The sequence below is a fragment of the Meles meles genome, chromosome 12 (genome assembly GCF_922984935.1).
Source record: "Meles meles chromosome 12, mMelMel3.1 paternal haplotype, whole genome shotgun sequence".
In the NCBI taxonomy this organism is placed as follows: Eukaryota; Metazoa; Chordata; class Mammalia; order Carnivora; family Mustelidae; genus Meles; species Meles meles.
In genome coordinates this window covers 37,151,720-37,176,519 of record NC_060077.1, presented here as the reverse complement: position 1 = coordinate 37,176,519, position 24,800 = coordinate 37,151,720, and the positions used below count along the sequence as shown (strand labels likewise).

The window sequence follows — 24,800 nt, the reverse complement described above, 5'->3', positions numbered from 1 at the left end:
TGTCCTAGTTAGTACAGCTTATTTGTATACAAATGTGCGGCACTTTTAAATTTGCGTAATTCTTTAGTCTTTCCCCCCTCCCTCCCTGCCAACTTCTGCCCTTTTCCCAGTCTTATTCCACATTATCTTCCTGCATAGAAATTCTATCTAATAATGGTGTTTGCTACAAATATTTGCTTCTTGCTACCCTGCCGAGGACTCAGTCGTATTCAGAGAGCTGTATCATGCTCATGAGACATAATTATGGTCATCGAGAAGTGGGTAACTCTGTGTCATACAGCGCCCCCACCCAGTACTTTCTGACATTCATTAATTGCCAAAGTGGAGATTCTGTTGCAAATATTCAGACATTGATTTTATTACTTAAAATGGCCAGTGAACAAAGTTGAAAATACCAATCATTGTCAGAAAAGTTATGCACCTTTTTCTTGTACTTTGACCACCAGAAATCTGACCTTGTTTATTAAGCAGCTGCTGCAAACTTTGCTCACTTGCATACTTCAACTTAAGCAAGGAGATGCTCCATCATAATAAATAGATGAGGTACATTTTAGCTTGCTGTAAAACAGATTAAGAAACTTTTAAAAAGACAGTGATATATTGTTACCCACTGGTGTTTACTGAGTACATTTCTGTGTCATAAAATACACAAAATGACCAGTATTTTGAAGCCTTATTTTTTAATATTAAAATAATAAATTGTTAACTATTCTAATATATTGTCATAATTTGTGAAATTCATTTCCTCAGTTTTATATTTCAGGGGCTATGAAAATATGACTGGTTGATACATGTATATATGGAATTATAACAGCTAATAAATCAAGAGATAAAAAACCTAATTATTTAAGTCAAAATATACCAGAATTTTTTTAAAATGGATTATGTGATGTTAATTGTTTAACATAGGAAGAAGCATCACCTTAGGAAGTTTTAAAGCAAGCCTTTTAACCTTAGAAGTATGAAGATATCTTCAGGAAGAAATTACCCAAGATGATTTTAGAGTGTTAAAAATATTTATCAATATACTTGATCATTAGGAATTTAGACTTAATAGAGCATTTTATAGGGTAAAGGAGTTTGCATGTTAGTATACATAAAATTAGGATTCTTCTGTTTAAGATGTAAAGAATATTTTATCTTCTTGCTTTCCAAATGGCATTTTTAAGTCACTTCCAATATAAATGTTAGGAAGTGGGTTAGGTCAAGTTTGGAAAATTATAATCCATTTATAACCCAAGAACCTTATTTTAATGAGGACGATTAGCAACCTCTTTGGTTAAATCTTTTTCTGACATTGTTGAGTGGTAGGAAGCACAGTGTGAGTGTTCAGCACCCTTTATTTTTCACATATCCCTATAGTACCAGTGTTCAGAGGAAGTGAAAGACACTTAGGTAACCATTATGTATGGAGGGTTGAGCATACAGCATGATAGGCAATGAAATATTCTTTGATTTAATGACCAACCAGAAGAAATTCCGTAGTGATTTGCATAGTTTTTTGCATGCTTTGCTTTTTCTCCTCTGCTTTGTGACATATATGGTACACTTTACACACAGAGTTCTGAATTTCAGTTTTTCAGACTTTCTTCTAAATATCACCAGCTGCTTCTTCCTGAATCCTAAACAAACAAAAAGCCTCTACACTTCTCTTATTTGAAACTCAGTACTTTCAAATCAATACAGATTTTACCATGTCTTGATTTTAATTATAGCAACTTAGTTCCAGAGCTTAAGAATTTTTAGTTTGACACGGAGTGTTTTTTAAAGAAAAATATGTATGTCAAAGTTTGTTAAGTGGAGAAAAAGGAAACAAAATTAACTAAATTACCATTTACTATAGATACTCAGTTTTTTAGCAGTGTCTATAAAAATTACACAGTTCTACATTTTTACTTACTCCTGTATCAGGAAAAATAAGTGGAGAATTGTTGCAGCTGAGATGTTTTTTGGATGTCTGCAAATGAATACTTTATAAGCCTTCAAATTTTATGTTACATAAAATAATAGTCTGCTAAATATCCCTCTTTGAAGTTCATGTGCATATAGTAGTGAAGATATTTAAAGTGTATTTGCCCAAAATATGTAAAATTATTTATCATAAATATGAAACTAATAGGTTTTTTGTTAATATGTTAGCTTGTTGGTTTTTATTACAAACTGGATTTCTACCAGTGTCTAGCAACTTAAAGTGAGTCTGTCACATAATTATAGTAGTTGAGATATTACTGAATATTTAAGACAAACTCTGTAAAAGGTACATTTGGGCAGAACCCTTAAAGAACTTTGACTTAAAAAAAAAAATGCTTACATTTGAATGAGTTCAGCCTTAGCTATATCATCCTGTCTGCAGAAAAATGTTTTATCTAGTCGTGGTTAAAAGGACCTCCATGTAATAAACATACATCTATCTATCTATCTATCTATCTATATATATATATATGTATACACATAGACATACACATATAGTGTAATTGTATATTTATATATATATATATATATATATATTTGTTATGGAATTAGTTGAGACTGGGTGATTTTGTCAGTTTCCTTTAGTGACATCAAAATTTTTGTAGTGATACTAGTCTTATTTTTAGGAGAAAAATCTTGATCAATTTATACTTTATAGAAGTAGTTTCTATGTTACTGACATTTTAGTAGGAAGGCAATGTGTATAACTAATTATAATTAAGTGAGGGAGTATACAGAGTGTTGTGGTACTTGATTTTATTTCCTATGTAGATTTTGCTTTTAGACTTAGTATTTTCAACTGTTGATTATATTCTCTTCCTTCCCCAGCTCGCCCCTAAACTCTTGACTATAATTCTCTTACCTATATCTACTACTATAGAAATACAGTGAAAATATGTCCTCATATGGCATACTTATTTCTAGATAGATGTATGACTGCTCCTCTATAAAGCAGAATTAAAATACCCAAACTTTGGGGTGCCCAGCTGGCCCAAAGCGTGCAGCTCTTGATCTCGGGGTTGTAAGTTCAAGCCCCACGCTGGGTGTAGAGATGACTTAAAAATAAAATCTTTAAAATACCCAAACTTTACTTAGGAATATTGTGGCTTAGAAGTTGAGATTTACAAGAGACTATGTAAAATTACCTAATGTTTTATTTCCCAGTCTCTGAGCTACAGTTCTCAATTAGTTTAGGGATACGAAAACTGTAATGATTTGTTTGCTAAAATGCAGGCGTATTTTTTTTTTAGCTTTACTTCTTTAACTATATAATATAAATAACTTACGTAATTAGTCCTTAAATACATTAGATGTGGTTAGTGAACTATTACAGAGCAAAGGAGCAACCCAAAATATGTATGAGAGGCCTGCAGCAGTTGTGAAGTACTCCTTCATTGAAGTCCCAGAGAATCTCTGAAACTTAGAATCAGTTTTTTCAGGAAACAGTCTCAGCAAAAGACTGAGATTATAGAGATAGCACAGATCAATTGCAAAGTCCTCTCCGAGGAGGAGAGGCCTGTTGTAGAGATCCACCAGAAAACTGCTGAAGAAACGAGTTTTTCCCCTTATCAGTACAAAAAGATAAACGGATTTAAGGAAAGTCAGGTGAATGAAAGACAAGAAGGACCAAGATGAACAAACAGAACAATTGGTCTTAGAAAATATAAATAATATAGAAAGCAGGAGGATAAATTATTCTTGTTATTCGTGGAGATCCTTGGAGGGCAATCAATCTACTAACCATAACAACAAAAGGCTGTGGTGAAAAAGTAGACCTGGAAAGTCCTTGGAATTCAAAATACTTATCATTACTCAAAATAAATATTCTATACAGGACTAAAAAACAGACTGGATATTGTTGAAGATCTTGAGATTGAAGAGAAGAACAGTGTATAAAACATTTTTAAAAAGACACTGAAAATATGAGGAAAATGATAAAGAGAAACAAACAAACAAAACACATGCCCAGGATAATATAGTGTTCATCTTAAAAAAGAGCAAATGCTAAGAAGATAATAAAATTTTTTAGTTGAAGAAAATGTCCTTTAAAGAAAGATGTATGTTTGTGGATCAAAGGGAAAAGTTAAAGAATAGAAAGAAAGGAAAAAACAAAAACAAAAACCCACATCCAGATACATCACAACTTCAAGGATAAAGATTTTTTTAATCCTATAAGCTCCCAGAATCACAGGGAAACATGTTACCTACAAAAGAAAGAGAGTGTCACCGGGTTTCTCATTAAACGTTTTAGAAGATAGGTCGAGGGGCGCCTGGGTGGCCAGTCAGTTAGGCATGTGCCTTCAACTCGGGTCATGATCTCAGAGTCCTGGGATCAAGCCCCGAATCGGACTCCTTACTCAGCAGGGAGACGACTACTCCCTCTGCCTGCTGCTGCCCCTGCTTATGCACTCTCTCTTGCTCTCTGACAAATAAATAGGTGAAATCTTTAAAAAAATAAAAATAAAAAATAAAGGACAGGTTTAGCTATAGTTACAGCATTCTGTGAAATACTATTTTGAACTTAGAATTCCATTCCCACCCAACTATCACTCAAGTGTAAAGAAAAACCTTGGATATGCTTTCTGTTCTTTTTCTGAAAAAAAAAAAAAAAACAAAAAAAAAACAACTACTCAACATTTTTACTCGTCAGTGACACAAAATACAAGTCTAAAAGGAAGATACAAAGACTAACTTGGGATTTTGGTAAAAAATTCCAGAGTGATACCAATGAGCAATTGGCATATTTTTAAACAAAATGTCAGCTTTATGAGGAATATTACCAAGAAGATAGTAGATAACAGTACACATGTTGCGTGAATTAGATTTTGAGAGTTCACTGTGTCTGGTATTATGGATATGAAGGCATATTGTCTGAGCTGATGAACAATAGAAAAGATGAAAACTTCAGGGAAAATAAAACATGAGCAATTCAAGGCTTAATTATAAAGCAAGCTAAAATGTGACATGATTTTGGGGTGCTCATGGAGCATGTGCATGATTTCTGAAATGGCAGTAAGAGCCATTTCAGGTAATTTCGAAGAGTCTATTGGTCAGGTAATTTAGAAAAATCAAGAGAACAGATCTGAAGTTCAGAAATTATGTTCCCTTTATTCTTTCTAAGTTAAAATCAAATGTCGTACTTTAAATAGGTTATGAAGAATGATTCTCTTGGCTGGTAGGATTTTTTATGGATATTTCTTTTCTTTACCCATCTCAGTTTTCTATCATGAACTGTTTCACCTTTGTAATAAAAGAATGGTAAATGCCACTTGAAAATAATTGAAATGAAAGCAATCTTTATAATAAATAAGATTACCAAAGAAGTAGAGCTTAGAAATTTTTATGCACTAGCCCGTCACTGAATAAAAATGACATGTAAGCAAACACCATTCCAAATATAAAGTTTTTTTCTTTCTTTTTTTTTTTTTTTTAAAGATTTTATTTATTTATTTGTCAGAGAGAGAGAGATCACAAGTAGGCAGAGAGGCAGGCAGAGGCAGAGGGAGAAGCAGGCTCCCTGCCGAGCAAGGAGCCGGATATGGGACTCGATCCCAGGCCGCCGGGGTCAGGACCTGAGCCGAAGCAGCAGCCCAACCGAGCCACCCAGGCGTCCAAGTAATATTCCTTGTGTTAAAAGAATGCTTAGTTCTGTTTGAATACATTACGCATGCACACACACACATACACATACAGCTTTCAACATTGTAGATATTTTGGTAATGGAAATCAAGTCATAAAGCATTTCTTTCTATTCTTTTTGAAATGGCTGTTTAAATAATAAAGTTTAGATTTTAGTATTCCATACTGCCTAGATTTGATCTCTTTGATTGTGGCAAGTTAGTTAACCTTTATGTGCTAAGTTCCACATCTGTAAAATAGAGATTACAGTACAGACCTTATAGAGGTGTGGTAAACAAAGATTAAATGAATTAATACATGAATGGAAGTAGAGTATCAACCAGTACAGAGTACACTTGATAAATATTAGTTTTAAAAATAGTGAAAGTCTGGGGTGCCTGGGTGATTCAGTCATTAACTGTCTGCCTTCGGCTCAGGTCATGATCCCAGGACTGGGATCGAGCCCTGCATTGGGCTCCCTGCTCGGCAGAAAGCCTGCTTCTCCCTGTCCCACTCCCCCTGCTTGTGTTCCCTCTCTCACTATGTCTCTCTCTCTCAAATAAATAAATAAAATCTTAAAAAAAAAAAAGTGAAAATCTGAAATAAGGTTATCACATTAGACATATCCAGTTACTTAAAATGATATATTGAGAACCATACTTATATAATATTGTAGTTTTCTGATCTTTAAAAATGTCATTTGTATTTACCATTATAAAGATGAAAAATCTAATCAAGTTCATAGGTTTATAGTCATTTAAGGTAGGCACAGCATGGCTGTATTTCCTGTATTTTTTTATTTCTAGCTTTATAGAGATGCAATAGACATAGAACATTGTGTAAGTGTACAATGTAATGATTTGATATATGTATATGTATACTGAAGAATTACCACAGTAAGGTTAGAGGACACATCTGTGCCTCACACAGTTACAATTTTGCGTGTGTGGTGGGAACTTTTAAAATCTACTTTTAGCAACTTTCAAATGTACAATACAGTGTTGTTAACTGTAGTCATCATACTGTACATCATATCCTCAGAACTTAGTCGTAACTGGAAACTTGTACCCTTCAGCTACCTTCATGCATCTTCCCCATCCCCTGACTTCTTTTCCTTTATAAATTGTGTTAATAGTCGTGAGTGAGGTGTTTTTAATCTCTTATTTCATGTATTTTTGGAGTATATAAATGAAGATACTGCATATCTAAGATGTGATTCTCTCAAAATCATGCAGAAAATAGATAGCGAGTTTCTATTTGAAATTCAACCTTAATCTCAGGTGGGTATGTTTAACACCACTAATTGTTACTTTCTCGATTCAGATATTTTATATGTTAGATTAACAGTAAATCTCATTTAATATAATGCTTATTGTAGAGCCTAGGTTTTTTTGATAGTTATTTTCTTGATATACTCAATCATGAAATAAACATATAGAAGTAGAAGGTATTCATACGCGTGTTTATGAATTATGGCATGGTTTTACTGGGTGTTTGTATAGTTCATCTTGACTGTATTTAGAGTTTTTATGTACTCAGAAGTAACAGCATGATGATTATGAGTACCAATATTAGAGTCAGAGAAATGGGTTTGAAGACCTAGCTCTGCCACTTATTAACTATATGGTCATGGACAGATTTATTCCTAACATTATTATAGAGTAGTATCCTAGACATACAGGGTGGGTACAAAAATGAATGAGGTAATTTATAGACTTTCATAAATACGGTATTTTAAACTTTCCCCGTGGATTATTTTCAACAAAAATTCTCATCTACTAATTAAGTTGTAGAAGAAACACTTGTTTTAAATCATTCTATAATGACTTACCATTACAGAATATCATCCTATAATGGCATTAAATTGCAGTTAACAAATGAAACAATTATATAATTGTGTCTCCCTGTCTCTAGTCCCATTCCCATTTTCCTTCCCTTCTTTGAGGAATACTAAAAAAATCTTTTATATAAGTTGTCTTTTTATGACTAGTACTTTTATGTTTAGAAATATAAATTCCACCAGACACTAATATAAGAAAATTGTTTCTTGGTTCACTCTGTTTTTTCTTTCCCCTCACTCCCTCCACCTGTGCCTCCTCCTTACCCCCGGAAAAGTCTTGGTCTGTGTATGTCCATTTTTTACTTGAAATACTGGTGGTTTCTGTTGCCTTCATTCTGAAGGACTACATACCTCCATTGTTGCCCTGTAGTAAATGAAGTAAGTGCCTGGAGTCAACTTGAATCTTTTTGTCTTAAAGTTTCTCATACTAAATTAAATAGGAAAAGTTACGGGATTCAGTTTTGGCTTTTTAAGTTAACATGTGCTTTATTGAATTTGGTTTTATTTAAGTGCTTTTAATTTAATGATACATTTTTCTCTTCTTACCTAAGCAGTGAGTTAATACGTAATTACATGCATGGTATGTACCAGGATATACTAGGCACATTATGTAAATTCATCTAATACCCAAAATAGCCCTGTGAGTTAATCCCTAATATTAGATTACTGACTATTAAGTGGCAGAGCAAAGATTCGAACCTAGGACAGAACACTTGTACTTTTCCATTGTACCATGCTGATTGTCACTGGGTGTGAAAATTTCCGAGTCTGATGATCCTGATATCAGCATAAAGCCAAAATATGCATTTAGTGTATGTTTATTTGACTTAATGATAACTGTTACAAAGTGTGCTGTGATCAGAGTCATGTTCATTGTGTTTGAATGTGACCACAAATGTGGCTAACTAGAGGGTTCTGAAAATGAAATATAATAGCTGGTGTTTTTGTTTTTTGCTGTAGAGTCTACCATTCATTAATTTAAAATCTTTAATGAAAATTTACATTTTCATACATAACAACATTCCTGAAAATGTGCTTACATTTTACCTGATTCTGTACTAAGAAAATTAAGAAAATTATTTATAAAAAAAGAAAAAATCCCTCTGGGCACCTGGGTGGCTCAGTCAGTTAAGCATCTGCCTTTGACTCAGGTCATAATCCCAGGATCCTGGGATTGAGTCCCACATCAGGCTCCCTGCTCAGCAGGGAGTCTGCTTCTCCCTCTACCCTTCTCCCCTGCTCATGATCTCTCTCTGTCTCTCGTGCTCATACTCTCTCTCTGAAATAAATAAAATCTTAAAAAACAAACAAACAACAACAACAAAACCTGGGGCACCTGGGTGGCTCAGTGGGTTAAGCCTCTGCCTTCAGCTCAGGTCATGATCTTAGGGTCCTGGGATTGAGCCCTGCATCAGGCTCTCTGCTCAGTGGGGAGCCTGCTTCCCCCTCCCTCTCTCCCTGCCTCTCTGCCTACTTGTGACCTGTGTCTGTCAGATAAATAAAATATTATAGGATGTGAAGTCAAATTCCAAAGAGCTCACCCCGGAGATGTTATCACATTGATTTTAACTTCTGTTTTTACATTAAAAATCTCAGGGAGGGGGCACCTGGGTGGCTCAGCGGGTTAAGCCTCTGCCTTCAGCTCAGGTCATGATCTTAGGGCCCTGGGATCAAGCCCTGCATCAGGCTCTCTGCTCATGCAGAGCCTGCTTCCCCCTCCCTCTCTCCCTGCTGCTCTGCCTATTTGTGATCTCGCTCTCTCTGTCCAATAAATAAATAGAAATCTTAAAAAAAACAAAACTCAACTATAGTATATATGTTTGGGGCTTTTTATTTTATTCTGTATATTTTATGATATATTCATTTTTTAAAACATTTTTAAATAGATTATAGTGTAATTGTAAACAAATTAATGATTTTACCTTTATTATCAAATTTTTCAAATATATGCAGAAGTAGAAAGAACAGTATTATGAACCATATGTATTTATGACCCAGTTTTACTAATTACCACCTTCTGACTAACTTGTTTTGCCTCTCTCTGTTCTTTCATACCCCATCATTTTGAAGTCATTTCACTAGAAAATGTTTCAGTAGATATCTGTAAACGAAAGAACCTTTTACTTTAAACATAATCACAATACCATTATCATACCTAAACTAAATGTTATTACTATTAAATATCCAGGTATTGTTAAATTTTAATATTAAGTATTCAGTTCTGAGTCCCTCATAAAATCAAAAGGTTTTTTCCTTTGACTTTTTTAAAGTCAGAATCCAAATTAAGCCCATGTATTGAAAATTGGGTTATATATCTCAAGTATCTTCTAATCTGTAGATAGCTTCCTTGCATTCTTACATTCTTGCAATTTTGGGTTGAAATACCCTGATCATTTGTGGGTAAATTTTCCCAAAGTCTGGATTTTGCTCATTGCATCTCCATGATTTCATTTAAGGAAGATTATTTTCCCACGTATTATCTTGCCTGATTCCAAATTTTCATAGTTCATCTACAGTGAGTTTAATGGTAAACTGGCTTTAACATTGAGAAGGAAAAGTTGCTTGCAGTTATTACAAAGAAATTTTGCTGGAGGTCATTACAAAGAAATTTTGCTGGAGGTTGAGCAGATGATTTTAATGGTTCTGATCAATTTTCTTAATTTTTGTCAAGACTAGGGTGAACATGGGCTTCTTTTGAAACTAATTTCTAGCAGTACTGGCATAAACTCCTCATATAAATTATCAAAATATTTTTCATGCTGGGTGTCTGGGTGGCTCAGCTGGTTAAGTCACTACCTTTGGCTCAGTTCATGATCACAGATTCTTGGGATCGAGTCCCACATTGGGCTCCCCCTCCTGTGCGGGGGAGCTTGCTCTTCCCTCTCCCGCTGCTTGCCATTCCCTCTGCGTGTGCATGCTCTCTCTCTCTCTGTCTGTCAAATAATTGAATTAAATATACATATTTATGATTATTTTGCCCCTAATTTTAAAACCTTATTTTCATCACTACTTTTTAGACTATCAATACGGTGTGCATATATATAGTATTTCATATGGGTTCTCTAATTCTCCTGTTCTTTGCAATTGAACAGTCTTCACTGAGCTGAAGGAGGCTAAAGATTTGCTATTTTTATTACATCTGTTCAGTTTCTGTCTTAATTGTGGTGTTACCAGTATCAACAGTTTTTCTGATAAATACAAACAAAATACATATGTATTCAAGTAACTGTATAAACACTATATAAAAATTGTGGTATTGCTTAAAAATAAATTTTGGGCTGACTAAAACAGTTCAGCAGCTGATGCATAAGAGCAGGAGATCAATATAGGAAGATAGGCATGTTAGTGGATAATGTATGAAAGTGCAAGCTGCATGAAAATTCAAAGTGGCTTAAAGCAAATCAAAGAACAGAGCTGTGCTCCACATGATAGGTGATATGGGAACTAATGGCATATGGATGAAATACTTGCCACCTCTTCAAATTGCTGAGTTTAAAAGGGACATCAGCAGTGAATTACCCAGATAGTATCAGTGGTAGCATCATTTGCCACCTGGATACTATACAGACTTGTAGAGTGAGTAAATTTGTATTTCATGTTTATATCCCTTTTTACAGTCCTCCTGTTCTACCATATGTATTCCCACTTGATTTCTTGATTTCTTAATGTAGTTCTAAAACGCCCTCTTTGCGTATTTATTCTATACTTATTAAGCACCGACTATATGGTATAGTGAAAGTTCCCAAATACAGACTTGTAGAGTGAGTAAATTTGTATTTCATGTTTATATCCCTTTTTACAGTCCTCCTGTTCTACCATATGTATTCCCACTTGATTTCTTGATTTCTTAATGTAGTTCTAAAACGCCCTCTTCGCGTATTTATTCTATACTTATTAAGCACCGACTATATGGTATAGTGAAAGTTCCCAAGTGTAAGTCATAGACTTATGTTTAAAATATCTGTTGACTAATGTGGAAAACAAGCCGAAAATTACAGCTACCTCACTGAAGGTTACTTTCCCACAAAGGAGTCTCAAATTCCATAAGTAGGCCATTTTTTTCTTAGTAAGCACACTACCATCCCAAACGTCCTCCGTCCCACAAATATAAAATACAAGTTTTCCATGCCCTGGATGCTAGGCAGATGCTGTTAAAAATAAAGTAATATATTACTGTAGGGTTCTAGGAAGCTGAATCTTGTGCATATGAGTATTTAAGCACTTGCTCATCTAGAATAGGTGGAATGCATTGAGGATACAGTGGAGCAGATAGCCTTCCCTTTGTCCTTTGCCTTTTTTTGAGAAACAGTCTTTAACCTCCCATATCCCAGGTGATGAGAATAACAGGTTTGGTTTTTTTTTTAAATCACCTTTTGGAAGTGATGTTCCCAAAGGATAAATGAGAAATTAAATATAGGTCTTTCCAAACCATTCCAAATAAACATGTAATCTCCATAAATGCCAGTGCAAACATAGCTTCAAGACAAGTCCCCTACCCAACACCCTCCCCATAATAGGTGACTACCCCAAGCCCTTCCTATTTATAAATTCTTGAAGTGCTCATCCCCCTAACCTCTAAAATATCTTCTAGTTAAGTAGTTGGGAAATACTAAAGAGCACCTGATCAGAATACACATAAATATGCATGTAAATTTGAGGAAGAATGAGTAGAATACACTAGTCTGGCTAATGCAAATAGGAAGAAATGAGAGGTGGGAGACAATGTAGAAAATACTGTGAAGTTGGACAAAAGCATCCTGGGCTACATTTCCTAAGGGTGAGGTAACCTTGGACAAGCTACTTACCTGGCTCAGACTCTGTTTATATGTCTCTTAAATAGGAATACTAATTGCTGTTATGAATAAATGGTAGTAGGAGAGATGATGTTTTAGATTTTCAAAAGTCTCATACCATCATCTGTGGAGTTTTTATTTTATCCTAGAGTAGGGAGCCCTCAGATGAGAAGAGACATAATATGTTCTGTAATGCCACAATGTGGTTAAGGTGATAACTGATCTAGGCAGAATATGATGAGAAACTGAGCTGAAACAGTGGTAGGGGGAATAGAAGATGGATTTAAGAGACAGTCCAGAGATTGAAACTCTGAACAGTTAATTTTGGAAGTTGAGGAATTGAGAATGTTAAAAATGGCTCAGAGGTTTTCAGTTGGAGTAAGTGGGTTGATAGGTATGCTGCAGAAGTGGGAAATAGTGGCTTTAAGCAGCTAAAGGAAAGCTTCGGAAGAGAAAGTAAGGAGTTAAACATCCTCAATTTTGAGTTAGGATGGTTGGAAGGAGCCCAAGAATGTCCAAGTTAGGCATCTGAAGCTCTAAGGAAAAGTAGAAACCTGAACTTCACTATTAGTTCAAATTTTAGGGTCATGGTGTGTTTAGTTTTGTATCATCATTATCATCCACTCTGAGAACATATGTTTCTCATAAATGTGTAATGTGTAAAACATTTAGGAAACATGTTTCCTAAAACATTTATATGTTTTAATATATATGTTATATATGTTTTAATAGATAGTAGTATATATGTTTTAATAGATAGTAGTATATATTTTTAATATATAGTAATATATATTTTAATATATATGTTTTAATATAATAATTATATGTTTCCTAAAACATTTAGGAAACATATGTTTCCTAAAACAGACATTTTCGAAGTCCAGACTCTACTGAATTTCTTACTAGACTTGTGATGTAATTGGTTTGTCAAATGCACATTGGTGGTTTTGGAGAGATTTTGAAAGAGGAATTTATATATTATCATCTCTCTGCATTGGTCACATGTGCTGGTTTTGCTGCCCCTTTTTTGGATACCATACAAGAAAAGATGGAAATGTGTGGTAGCCTCAGAAGGGAAAAAGTCAAGCCTAAGGATAATAATTGCCCTCAGATAACATTTAACTATTCTGTAAGTGTCACTAGTGTTTGTTGCAAATACCTAAACATGCCTTGAGAAGTACAAGGGCAAATTTCAAATGTATTTAAGTGTTTTTAACCAATTAACCTTTCTTAAATTATTTAGCATTTTTTTATGGAGAAGAAAACGTCTTTAATGAAAAATTAAATGCTTGAATGATTGCTTAACCTTTGTATTTCTCATTTTCCTTACTAGTTTCCCAAATAAAATTGTTTGAGATGATAAACATTACTTTTTTTTAAATTTAGAGAGCAAAGATCATGATGCCGTCCTGGGATTGAGCCCCGTGTTCTGCTGCCTTCTCATCAGGGACTCTGTTTCTCCCACTCCTACTGGCCCTACCCCAGGGCCTCTCTCTCAAATGGTTGCCTCTCTCTCTCAAATAGTGAACAAGTGAATGTGAATGAGCTCCGGGGAAGGGCAGAGAGAGAAGGAGGGAGAGAATCTTAAGTAGGCTTCATGCTCAGCACAGAGCCTATTGTAGGGCTCAATCTCATAACCCCAATGGATCATGACCTAAGCTGAAATCAAGAGTCAGACACCTAACTAGCTGAACCACCCAGGTGCCCCAAACATTAACAAAGGAACTTTTTGTCAGAAATAATTTGATATATGTTTTAAATACAAATTCAAATTTACTGATTAAGTCGATAATTAAAGACTAAAAGATTGGAACAAAATGGAAAATAACAGTATAATGATAGCCGTGTCATTCGACTACAAGAATTTGAGGATTTGGAGAGTCTAGGTGATTTTCTCACTGTAAGTGATCATCTCCTAAAAAAGGCAAAACCTACTTTTTTTTTTTTTTTTTGAAAGTGACTTCCACACTGTAATTGCAAGACCAGCCCTATGTTCCTGTTAAATCAAAAGGTTTAGGGGTCACTTAGGGAAGAAAAGAGATTTTTCAGCCTGGTCTGCAAGTGAAATGATATCATGGAGGTGTACTGCCTTTGCTGAGATCACACTTCGCAGCTTCATGGGAGCAGTGCAGGGTTATTGCCACCAGCTGCGGAGGACCACCCTGCAGTGGAGCGAGCCCAGTGGGCACATGCAACTCAGTGACCATAGCCAGGTTACAGTCCTTCACTGTAGTAATGCCACACTCTCATCATGGACACTACTTAGTGTCAACCTAACTTTCTGACTTTAAAACCTACATTTTTGGTATTGTTCCTTTTAAAAATGCAGTCTTTGAAGGGCACCTGGGTGGCTCAGTGGGTTAAAGCCTCTGCCCTTGGCTCAGGTGATGATCCCAGGTCCTGTGATTGAGCTCCACGTCAGGCTCTCTGCTCAGCAGGGAGCCTGCTTTCCCTCCCCCCACCCCGCCCCCGTCTGCCTCTCTGCCTACTTGTGTTCTCTATCAAGTAAATAAATAAAATCTTTTTTAAAAAATGAAGTCTTTGAAAAAGAACCGTAGGGGAAAAAGTATATCTGGATTGGAAAGCATTGCTTAATTACCTTCAACTGATGAATCAGGAACACAGATGACAAACCTTACATCTCTTAGGGTACACATATATGTATAATTCCCTTAAAGAATTTGCATTTAATCTTGAATGTATATATTCAAGGTGAGCACTACGATATAATAAGCAAAACGAGATTGGTATGTGTGGTATGATTTAAGTAATGTATTTAATGTATTAAATAATGTATTAATATGCATAGACAAAAGACCAAAGGAAAATAGACCGAAGAAATTATAAAGTGACATTACACAGGAGGAAATACAAACACATGGCAAAACAAGCCACACCAGTAATTAAAAAAATAGTGATGTGTTATTTATACCTATTAGTTAACTATATATATAACTATATATATATATATATGTATATATATATATAAAATAGGCTCTGCACCCAGCAAGGAGCCCAACACAGGGCTCAGCACAGCTCATGACCCTGAGATCAAGACCTGAGCTGAGATCGAGAGCTGGACACTTAACTGACTGAATCACTGAGGCATACACTCTATTAGTGAACTTTAAAAAAAATTTTTTTTTCTGATAATAATATATCTGTTATGCTAGGAATTTGGAAAACAGGGAAACGTTTGGGGTGCCTGGGAGGCTCAGTTGGTTAAACCTCTGCCTTCAGCTCAGGTCATGATCCCAGGGTCCTGGAATCAGGCCCGCACAGGGCTCTCTGCTCAGCAGGGAGCCTGCTTCTCCCTCTGCCTCTGCCTGCTGCTCTGTCTACTTGCGATCTCTCTGTCCATCAAATAAATAAATAAAATCTTAAAAAAAAAAAAAGTTTGAATAAGTAAAAATCACCCATAATTCTTCCAGCAAAAGTTCTAGTACAGATAACTCTTTGATGCATTTCTTGTTTCCTTTTTTTTTTTTAACTTTTTTTTTTTTTTTTTTTTTTTTTACTTATTTATTTGACAGAGAGACAGATCGATCACAGGTAGGCAGGGAGGCAGACAGAGAGAGGAGGAAGCAGGATCTCTGAGGAGCAGAGAGCCAGATGTGGGGCTCGATCCCAGGACCCTGGGATCATGACCTGAGCCGAAGGCAGAGGCTTTAACCCACTGAGCCACCCAGGCGCCCCGCTTGTGTCCTTTTTCATACACAAATTGGTAATATTGCTATTTTCAGGTACCATACAAAAAATTTTTCTGCATTATTAAATATCCATAATATCAAATAATTGGAAACAACAGTAAACTGTAAACAGTAAAAGGATCAGTTTAAATGATTACAGATTAATTAAATGTAATATGCAGTCTGTAGAAATAGTAATGAAGATTTAATTTCAAAAGATAATGTGATCTGTTCAATGGAAAAAAGCCATATGTAAAATAGTATATATGCTGTAATTATATCTGCTTATGTCACAGTAATTTCCATGCCCTGAAATCCCTATACATCTTTTGTGCCTCAACTTAAGTGCCACTTGTTTGAGAATCCTGCTTTCCTTCTCTAGTTCTCCCAAGCAGACTGCTTTCTAGGGGTACCCTTTCGACCTAGTATCTATTGCCTTTTTAGCTATTATCAGGTTATATAACTGTTAAAGGGGCAGGGCTGTCTTTACATCTTGTCACCCCCTCACACCTAATACTATGTGCCTGATGAAACAGAATATTTATTGAAGTCTGATTCTTAGTGTAGAACTGAGGTATTGTGGCATATACAAAGGAAAAAAATCATTCCTAATTTCCAATAAAAGTAATCACCTAATGAGAGACAATATAAATAGAATAATTATACATAAATCCTAAAGAATTAAATCCTTGAAAACTACACATAGAGATAAGTTCTCAAGAGCAATTACAAATAAAGCATTAACAATAGCAAATAACACCCATTGTATAAGTACGTATTCTTGTAGTCACTTAATCAGGGACCAAAATAAACACTGCTCCCTTTTTGCAACATAAAGTTCTGTAATTTAATACTGTACATTTCAATATTGATGGTGGGGATGGGGAGCAACTTCTATACAAGCAGTTTTAATTACAGAAATGGAATACCATGTGTCAGTATGACCATACCACTCGTTAGAATATTACTCTTCTCTTAAAATAAGATTGTGACCTCTTCAGAGCTCCTATACAGTGCCCAGTACCTTACAGATGCCCCAAAATGCTTCTGGAATTTGAATTTTTATGTGAGAAGAATATTTCGGGTCTAGATCAGTTTAGAGGAAGCTTGATGTATTAAATTTATAATTTTAATAAAAATCTTTAATAAATACTTAGCAAATTTATCATTTTTATAGTGAGTTTGGTATTTCCTCCTTGGTCAGAGACCTGTTTTCTTTACCTTTAGTTAGAAGCCTGGGTTTTCTTTTCAGATTGAGGCCCAATGTATACAACATACATTTCAACTAAGAAAAGATGTCCACCTAGGAAGAAGAAAAAATCTTTTTCTTAAAAATGATATAAGGGGCACCTGGCTGGTTCAGTCATTGAAGCATGTGACTCTAGGAGTTGTAAGTTTGCACCCCACATGGGGTGTAGAGATTACTTAAAATAAGATCTTTTAAAAAAAAAATGATATAGTGAAATAGAATCTGGCATATTTTGGCTACATGTATACAACTTGAATGCAATTGAACTTTCATGCAGTTAAAGTTAATTTTCATGTACTTAAGAATGTGTAGAAATTGAGCCCATTATTTCCCTCCATTGTACTAGAGTGTTTATTAGTGTCAAGTCTGAATTATAGATACGAAAATTAAGGAACATAGTAGCTTTTTTCAGATTACATATGTACTGAATTTATCTGTTATAATCTTGATTATATAATTGGGAGATACATGTCTTTATTTTTTTAACCAGACAGTCATGTGTCTTGTGTAGGCAAAACCATCGCCTTTATATAAGTTACTATACTTTGTGAGAATTATTCCCTGCTGATTTAATTCATAAAAATTCTGAAAATATAAGATAATATGTGACATTTACTTAATCTCTTTATGTTAGTGGTTCTTAATCCTTTTTGCATCAGAGAATCTTATTTCAACATTCCAGGGGGAAAAAAAGTACGTATATGTAAAATTTTATATAACCAGTGTTTCCCCTGAATCTAGTCCTGGATTTTCTGCTTTCTGTTAATGCATTTTTATATCCTGTATCTTTGATATATGAATTCTGAATTAATTTTACTATGTGCTTTTAGAAGTGTCAAGAGATCTCATTATGAGGCAGATTCTTTATAAAAGTTTTCTGTAATACTACAGCAGTTCTTACATGTTCTTACATGTTTTATTAAGCATTTTTTTCATTGTAATTCTGAAATTTTCTTTCTGAATTGAAAGTTACTTTATATGCTATATTTTTCCTCTCAGCTTTGTTTTTCTGGCTATTGTCTCTTAACCAACAACAGATTTTCTCTTTTTATTCTAGATTCTGAAGAGGCTCAGTCTGTAAATCCTTCCAGTGTTGATGAAAATATTGACTCTGAAACAGAGAAAGACTCTCTCATCTGTGAAAGTAAACAGATAATTCCCAGTAAAGCACCTCTTCCATCTGCTCTTGATGAATATGAGTTCAAAGATGATGATGATGAAGAAATAAATAAAATGATTGATGACAGACATATTCTTAGGAAAGAGATACGAAAAGAGAATGAAGCTGAAGTAGAAAAGAATAGTTTATTTACCAAACAGGAGAAAGCTTTCTATCCTAAATCATTTAAAAGTAAAAAACAAAAGCCATCAAGAGTTTTGTATTCAAGTTCTGAAAGTTCAGATGAAGAAATTCTTCAGAATAAAAAGGTTTCTGCTCCATGTTCTGTCCCTGAAACGTCAAATTCTGATACACAAACCAAAAAGGAATATGGAGTTTCAAATGAACACAAACAGAAAGGCAAAGTTAAAAGAAAATTAAAGAACCAGAACAAAAATAAAGAGAACCAAGAGCTAAAGCAAGAAAAAGAGGGGAAAGAAAATACCAGAGTAACAAACTTGACAGTTAATACTGCACTAGATTGCTCAGAAAAGACCAGAGAGGAGGGGAATTTTAGAAAATCTTTTAGCCCAAAAGATGATACTTCGTTACATTTATTTCATATCTCCACAGGTAAATCTCCTAAACATTCTTGTGGACTAAGTGAAAAGCAGTCAACACCACTAAAACAAGAACATACTAAAACATGTTTATCACCAGGAAGTTCTGAAATGTCTTTACAGCCTGATCTTGTTCGGTATGATAATACAGAATCTGAATTCTTGCCAGAAAGTTCAAGTGTAAAATCTTGTAAGCATAAGGAAAAAAATAAACATCAGAAAGATTTTCACTTAGAATTTGGTGAAAAGTCAAACGCCAAAGTAAAGGATGAAGATCATAGTCCAACATTTGAAAATTCAGATTGCACACTGAAAAAAATGGATAAAGAGGGTAAAACATTAAAAAAGCATAAATTGAAACATAAAGAGAGGGAAAAAGAAAAGCATAAAAAAGAAATTGAAGGTGAAAAGGAAAAGTACAAAAATAGAGATAGTGCTAAAGAGTTGCAGCGGAGTATAGAATTTGATAGAGAATTTTGGAAAGAAAACTTTTTTAAAAGTGATGAGACTGAAGATCTGTTTTTAAATATGGAGCATGAGTCCCTAACAGAAAAAAAATCAAAATTGGAAAAAAACATAAAAGAAGATAAATCAACCAAGGAAAAACATGTTTCAAAAGAGAGGAATTTTAAGGAAGAACGAGAGAAGATTAAAAAAGAAAGTGAGAAATCTTTCAGGGAAGAAAAAACAAAAGATCTAAAAGAAGAAAGAGAGAACATACCCATAGATAAAGAAACAGAATGCGGTTCTTTAGGAACAAATGCCAGTGAAGAATCTACAGGGTTACACTCAATGGAAAAGGAAATAGAGATGGAAAAACAAGAAAAGCATATAAAAGAAAATAAGGAAAAATCTGAGAGGCGGTTTCAGACTAAAGAAAAAGATGTTGAGAAGACTGAAAGAAAAAATTCTGAAAAAGAAAAGAAGACAAAACATGAGCATAAGTCAGAGAAAGACAAGTTAGATCTTGGTGACTGTGTTGACAGAATAAAAGAAAAAGACAGGTTGTATTCACATCACACTGAGCGGTGCCACAAAGAAGGAGAGAAGATAAAAAATATCACCACTGTGAAAAAAACTGATGATAGAGAGAAAAGTAGAGAAAAGATGGACAGAAAACATGACAAAGAAAAACCTGAAAAAGAGAGGCATTTAGCAGAAAACAAAGAAAAGTACTTGATAGAAAAAAAAACCAAACAAGCAGACAATAGTGACTATACTAAATCAGAAAAGAGCAAAAATAAAGAAAAAGACAGGGAGGTAGATAAAAAGGAAAAATCTAGAGATAAAGAAAGTGTAAATATAACTAATTCCAAACACTTCCAGGAAGAGAAGAAGTCAAGTATAGCAGACAGTAGTAAAGCGCAACATGAGAAAACTTTATCCCTTAAAGAAAAAACAAAAGATGAACCTTTGAAAACGCCGGATGGAAAAGAAAAAGATAAAAAAGATAAAGACATAGACAGATACAAAGAACGAGACAAGCATAAGGATAAAATTCAACTAAATAGTTTACTCAAAGTAAAATCTGAAGCAGATAAGCCTAAACTTAAGTCATCACCAGCATCAAAAGATACTCGACCTAAAGAAAAGAGGTTAGTGAATGATGATTTAATGCAGACAAGTTTTGAAAGAATGCTAAGCCTTAAAGACCTAGAAATAGAGCAGTGGCACAAAAAACATAAGGAAAAAATTAAGCAAAAAGAAAAGGAGCGGTTGAGAAATCGGAATTGTTTAGAACTTAAAGTGAAAGATAAAGAAAAAATGAAGCATTTGCTAGCTGAGTCCAAAAATAAAGAACTTACTAGGTCAAAGAGTTCAGAGCTGACTGATGCTTATACCAAGGAGAAACAGCCTAAAGATGTTGTAAGTAACAGATCACAATCTGTTGATGCCAAAAATACAACAAATTTAGGGAAGTCATCTTTTGTTTCAGATAGTAGCTTAAACAGATCTCCTAGATCAGAAAGTGAAAAGCCAGGTCTCAGCTCCAGATCTGTATCCATGATTTCTGTTGCTAGCTCAGAAGATTCCTGCCATACCACAGTGACAACCCCCAGGCCTCCAGTTGAATATGACTCTGACTTTATGTTAGAGGGCTCAGATTCCCAAATGTCCTTTTCCCAGTCACCTTTTTTACCAGTTGCCAAATCTCCTGCCCTTCATGAAAGGGAATTAGATAGTTTGGCTGAACTTCCAGAGCGGATTAAACCACCATATACAAGCCGACTTCCAACATCCCATCTCCGATCATCTTCTGTAGAAGATGTTAAACTAGTTATAAATGAGGGGAGACCAACTGTAGAAGTTCGAAGATGTAGTATGCCATCTGTCATTTGTGAACATACAAAACAATTCCAAACAATATCAGAAGAAAGCAGTCAAGGTGGCTTAGCTGTGCCAAGAGATACTTGTCTTTCTCCCAAATCTGAGGTGCCCTCAAATGTGCCTGAAAGTGTGTCTAACATTCATTCCAGTTTTGCTGCCTCTCCAACCAGATCTGTAAGCAGCAAATACATTTCAGCTGATACAAATGTTATCAAGAGTACTGCTCCAGTGGGCACTTTAATGGACAGTCCTATGCATTTAGAGCAATGTAATCAGGTTGGTGTGATCCAAAGTAAATCATGGGAGGTACCTAATGACAGACTGGAGTCATTAAGCACCAGTGACTTGATCTGCCCAAATTCTAGTGCACCTGATCAAGATTCTTCTGTTCAGGGTTTTTGTAATTCTGAAAACAAAATACTGAAAGAACAGAACACGGATTTTTTATCCCTGCACCAGACTGAACTACCAGGAAACTCTTGTGCCCAGGACCCAGCATCCTTTCTGCCTTCACAGCAACCTTGCTCTTTCCACACCCAATCACTTTCAGATGCTGAATCTGTTTCTAAACATATGTCTGTATCATATGTTGCCAATCAAGAGCCGGGTATTGCACAACAGAAAAATGCAGTTCAAATTATGAATTCTGTTTTAGATACTGATAACGAATCTACAAAAGAAATGGAAAATACTTTTGTCCTAACAGATGTTCAAAAGACAGATGCCTTTGTCCCAGTGTACTCTGAAAGCACTGTTCAAGAAGCATCACCGAATTTTGAAAAGGTTAATACTTTGTCTGTATTACCATCAGAAAAAGACTTTAGTGGAAGTGATGCCTCATCCCAGCTAAATACACATTACACATTTAGCAAGCTAATGTATAAGTCTTCCAGTGGCCATGAGGTTGAAAGTAGCACTTCGGATATTCAGGTTATTTCACATGATAAAGAAAACAAACTGGAGAGTTTGGTCTTAACTCACCTGAATGATAAATGTGATTCTGATTTATGTGAAATGAGTACAGGGATGCCAAAAGGAAACCTAAATGAACAAGATAATCCAAAACATTGCCCTGAAGGTGAAAAGTGTTTGCTTTCCATGGAGGATGAAGAATCACAACAAAGCACTTTATCAAGTCTGGAAAACCATTTACAACAACCAGTTCAACCAGAGATGCATAAATATGGTCAAATAGGTAAAGTAGAATTAGAAGAAAATGCTGACGACGATAAAACTGAAAATCACATCCCTCAAAGGATGACTAGAAACAAAGCAAATACAGTGGCAAATCAAAGCAAACAGATTCTTGCTAGCTGTACACTATTCTCAGAAAAAGACAGTGAGTCTTCATCTCCTAGAGGAAGAATAAGGTTGACTGAAGAAGATGACCCTCAGATTCACCACCCACGGAAAAGGAAAGTGTCACGTGTACCACAGCCTGTGCAAGTGAGTCCCTCTTTACTGCAAGCAAAAGAGAAAACTCAGCAGTCTTTGGCAGCCATTGTAGACTCTCTGAAACTAGATGAGATTCAGCCATACAGTTCAGAGAGAGCGAATCCATATTTCGAATACTTGCACATACGGAAAAAAATTGAAGAAAAGCGCAAACTGTTGTGTAGTGTTATTCCTCAAGCACCTCAGTATTATGATGAGTACGTGACATTTAATGGATCCTATCTCCTGGATGGAAATCCCTTAAGCAAGATTTGCATTCCCACAGTAAGTAACATCACTTGATACGCATCTGCTGTCCAGTAGAAGTATGATGCAAGTCATTTACGTAGTTTTAATTTTTCTAGTAGCCACATTTTAAAAAGTAAAAAGTAAAATGAATTTTAACATTTAACCCAGTATATTCAAAATAACTACTTCAAAATATATCAGTGTAGAGAAGTTGTTTATGAATGAGACATGTTATATTCCTTTTTATTTTTATTTTTTTGTACTAAGTATTGGAAATCTGGTGTACGTATAGTACATCTCGGTTCAAAGTAAATGCGTTCAATAGCCATGTGTGGCTAGCGGCCACCTTATCGATCAGCACTGGTCTACAGTATTTTTTCTTTTTCCTTACCTACTTTTCCTTCATCCCAAAAGAGGTACACTTTTATTTCTCTGAAAGGTAACTCATTTACACGTGCTTCTGGAACAGTCTTCTCTGGAACTTTCCTCTGTTGAGCCTCTTCCTGCTGGTGTATTCTTAATATTCTCTCTCAGTTGGCCTTTATCCACCCACTCTGAACATACTTGGTTCTTCTTCATCCTGGGAGGAAAAAACTTACCCTGTGACTGTGCCAGTTTGTCAAGATCTCCTTGTCTCTTTCTTTTACCACCGCACTCTTGAAGAGTAGTCTATACCTGATGTTTCTCTTTATCACTGCCTTTCCATCCCTTAAACCATATGCACAGATCACCAGTGAGCTTGTGGTGCCACATTTGTTGGCCTCTTTTTCTTTCTACTTGATCTTTGTCACATTTGACGTTGTGACCATCTTGTTCATAAAACTTGCCCCTCCGTTGTTTCATGATGGTACTCTCTTCTGGTTCCCGTGCCTCAATGACGTATCTTTTTCTCTCTCTTTTAATGACTCCTGTACCCACCCTTTAAGCATCAGAGTTCCTTAGGAATCATTCTTTTTTTTTTTTTTTTAAGATTTTATTTACTTATTTGACAGAGATCACAGGTAGACAGAGAGGCAGGCAGAGAGAGAGAGAGGGAAGCAGGCTCTCCGCTGAGCAGAGAGCCCAATGCGGGACTCGATCCCAGGACCTGAGATCATGACCCGAGCTGAAGGCAGCGGCTCAACCCACTGAGCCACCCAGGCGCCCCCCTAGGAATCATTCTTCAGTCAACTTTTTGTTGTTGTGGTTTTGGCTATTCCTGTGATTTCAGCACTCTTCCACATGTCAGTTTAGTCCCCTAAAATTCTCACCTTAGCCATGTCATCTCTGTTGACCTCTAGAATCAGATGTACATGCCTCTTGGGCAGCATTACCTATATGATCTGCAGATAGCTGTCGTAGGTTTAGTTCCCCAGGAAGTAGGCCCTGAGATTCTGTGCAAAGCTTATTGGTGAGTGCTGTCAGGAACAATACCTATAACCGTGTGAAGGAACCACAATTCAGCAGAGCAAGAAGTCGAACTGAAATGTAGTTGCAGCATTCATTTCAGCTGGAACTCAGGAGTGGGGTGGCCCTTCTGACATGTAGCCTGCCTCTAAGGAGGGAACATGACCTTGGGCACACCAACTGTCTTCCCTTTCAGGGTTCTCATGGCCAGTTTCTTGAGAGGAACTCCAGAGAGCTTTCAAGCCTCCAGCACTCCTGGGAGCTGGGGTTGAGTGCCTCATTCCTGAAGGAGGAGTCTAACCATGTGCCAAGTATCCACTCCAACTTTAGACTCCCAAAGACCAAAAGAAATGATTTATCTCTCATTGTCTCAGAAGCAAATCTTTATTAATGATGACACCAGAGTACTGACCTCTCAGTTACCATTTTCGATCCATTCTACCTTAGAACTGTCTCCATTAACTGTACCTGCCACCACTGCCCTGTTTTAGGTCCCTTGTCATCATCTCTCACTTAGAACATGC

General features: G+C 35.6%; 1 protein-coding gene across 5 annotated transcripts in view; it reads left to right on the top strand.

Moving 5' to 3' along the window:
- ANKRD12 (ankyrin repeat domain 12) overlaps positions 1-24,800 on the top strand; it is a 129,580-nt gene that overhangs the window by 87,829 nt on the left and 16,951 nt on the right. For all 5 annotated transcript variants that reach the window (XM_046024166.1, XM_046024168.1, XM_046024165.1 and 2 more), the window contains one exon: positions 18,218-22,926. In XM_046024166.1, coding sequence (XP_045880122.1) covers positions 18,218-22,926 — 4,709 coding nt within the window. The remainder of the gene's footprint in view (positions 1-18,217; positions 22,927-24,800) is intronic.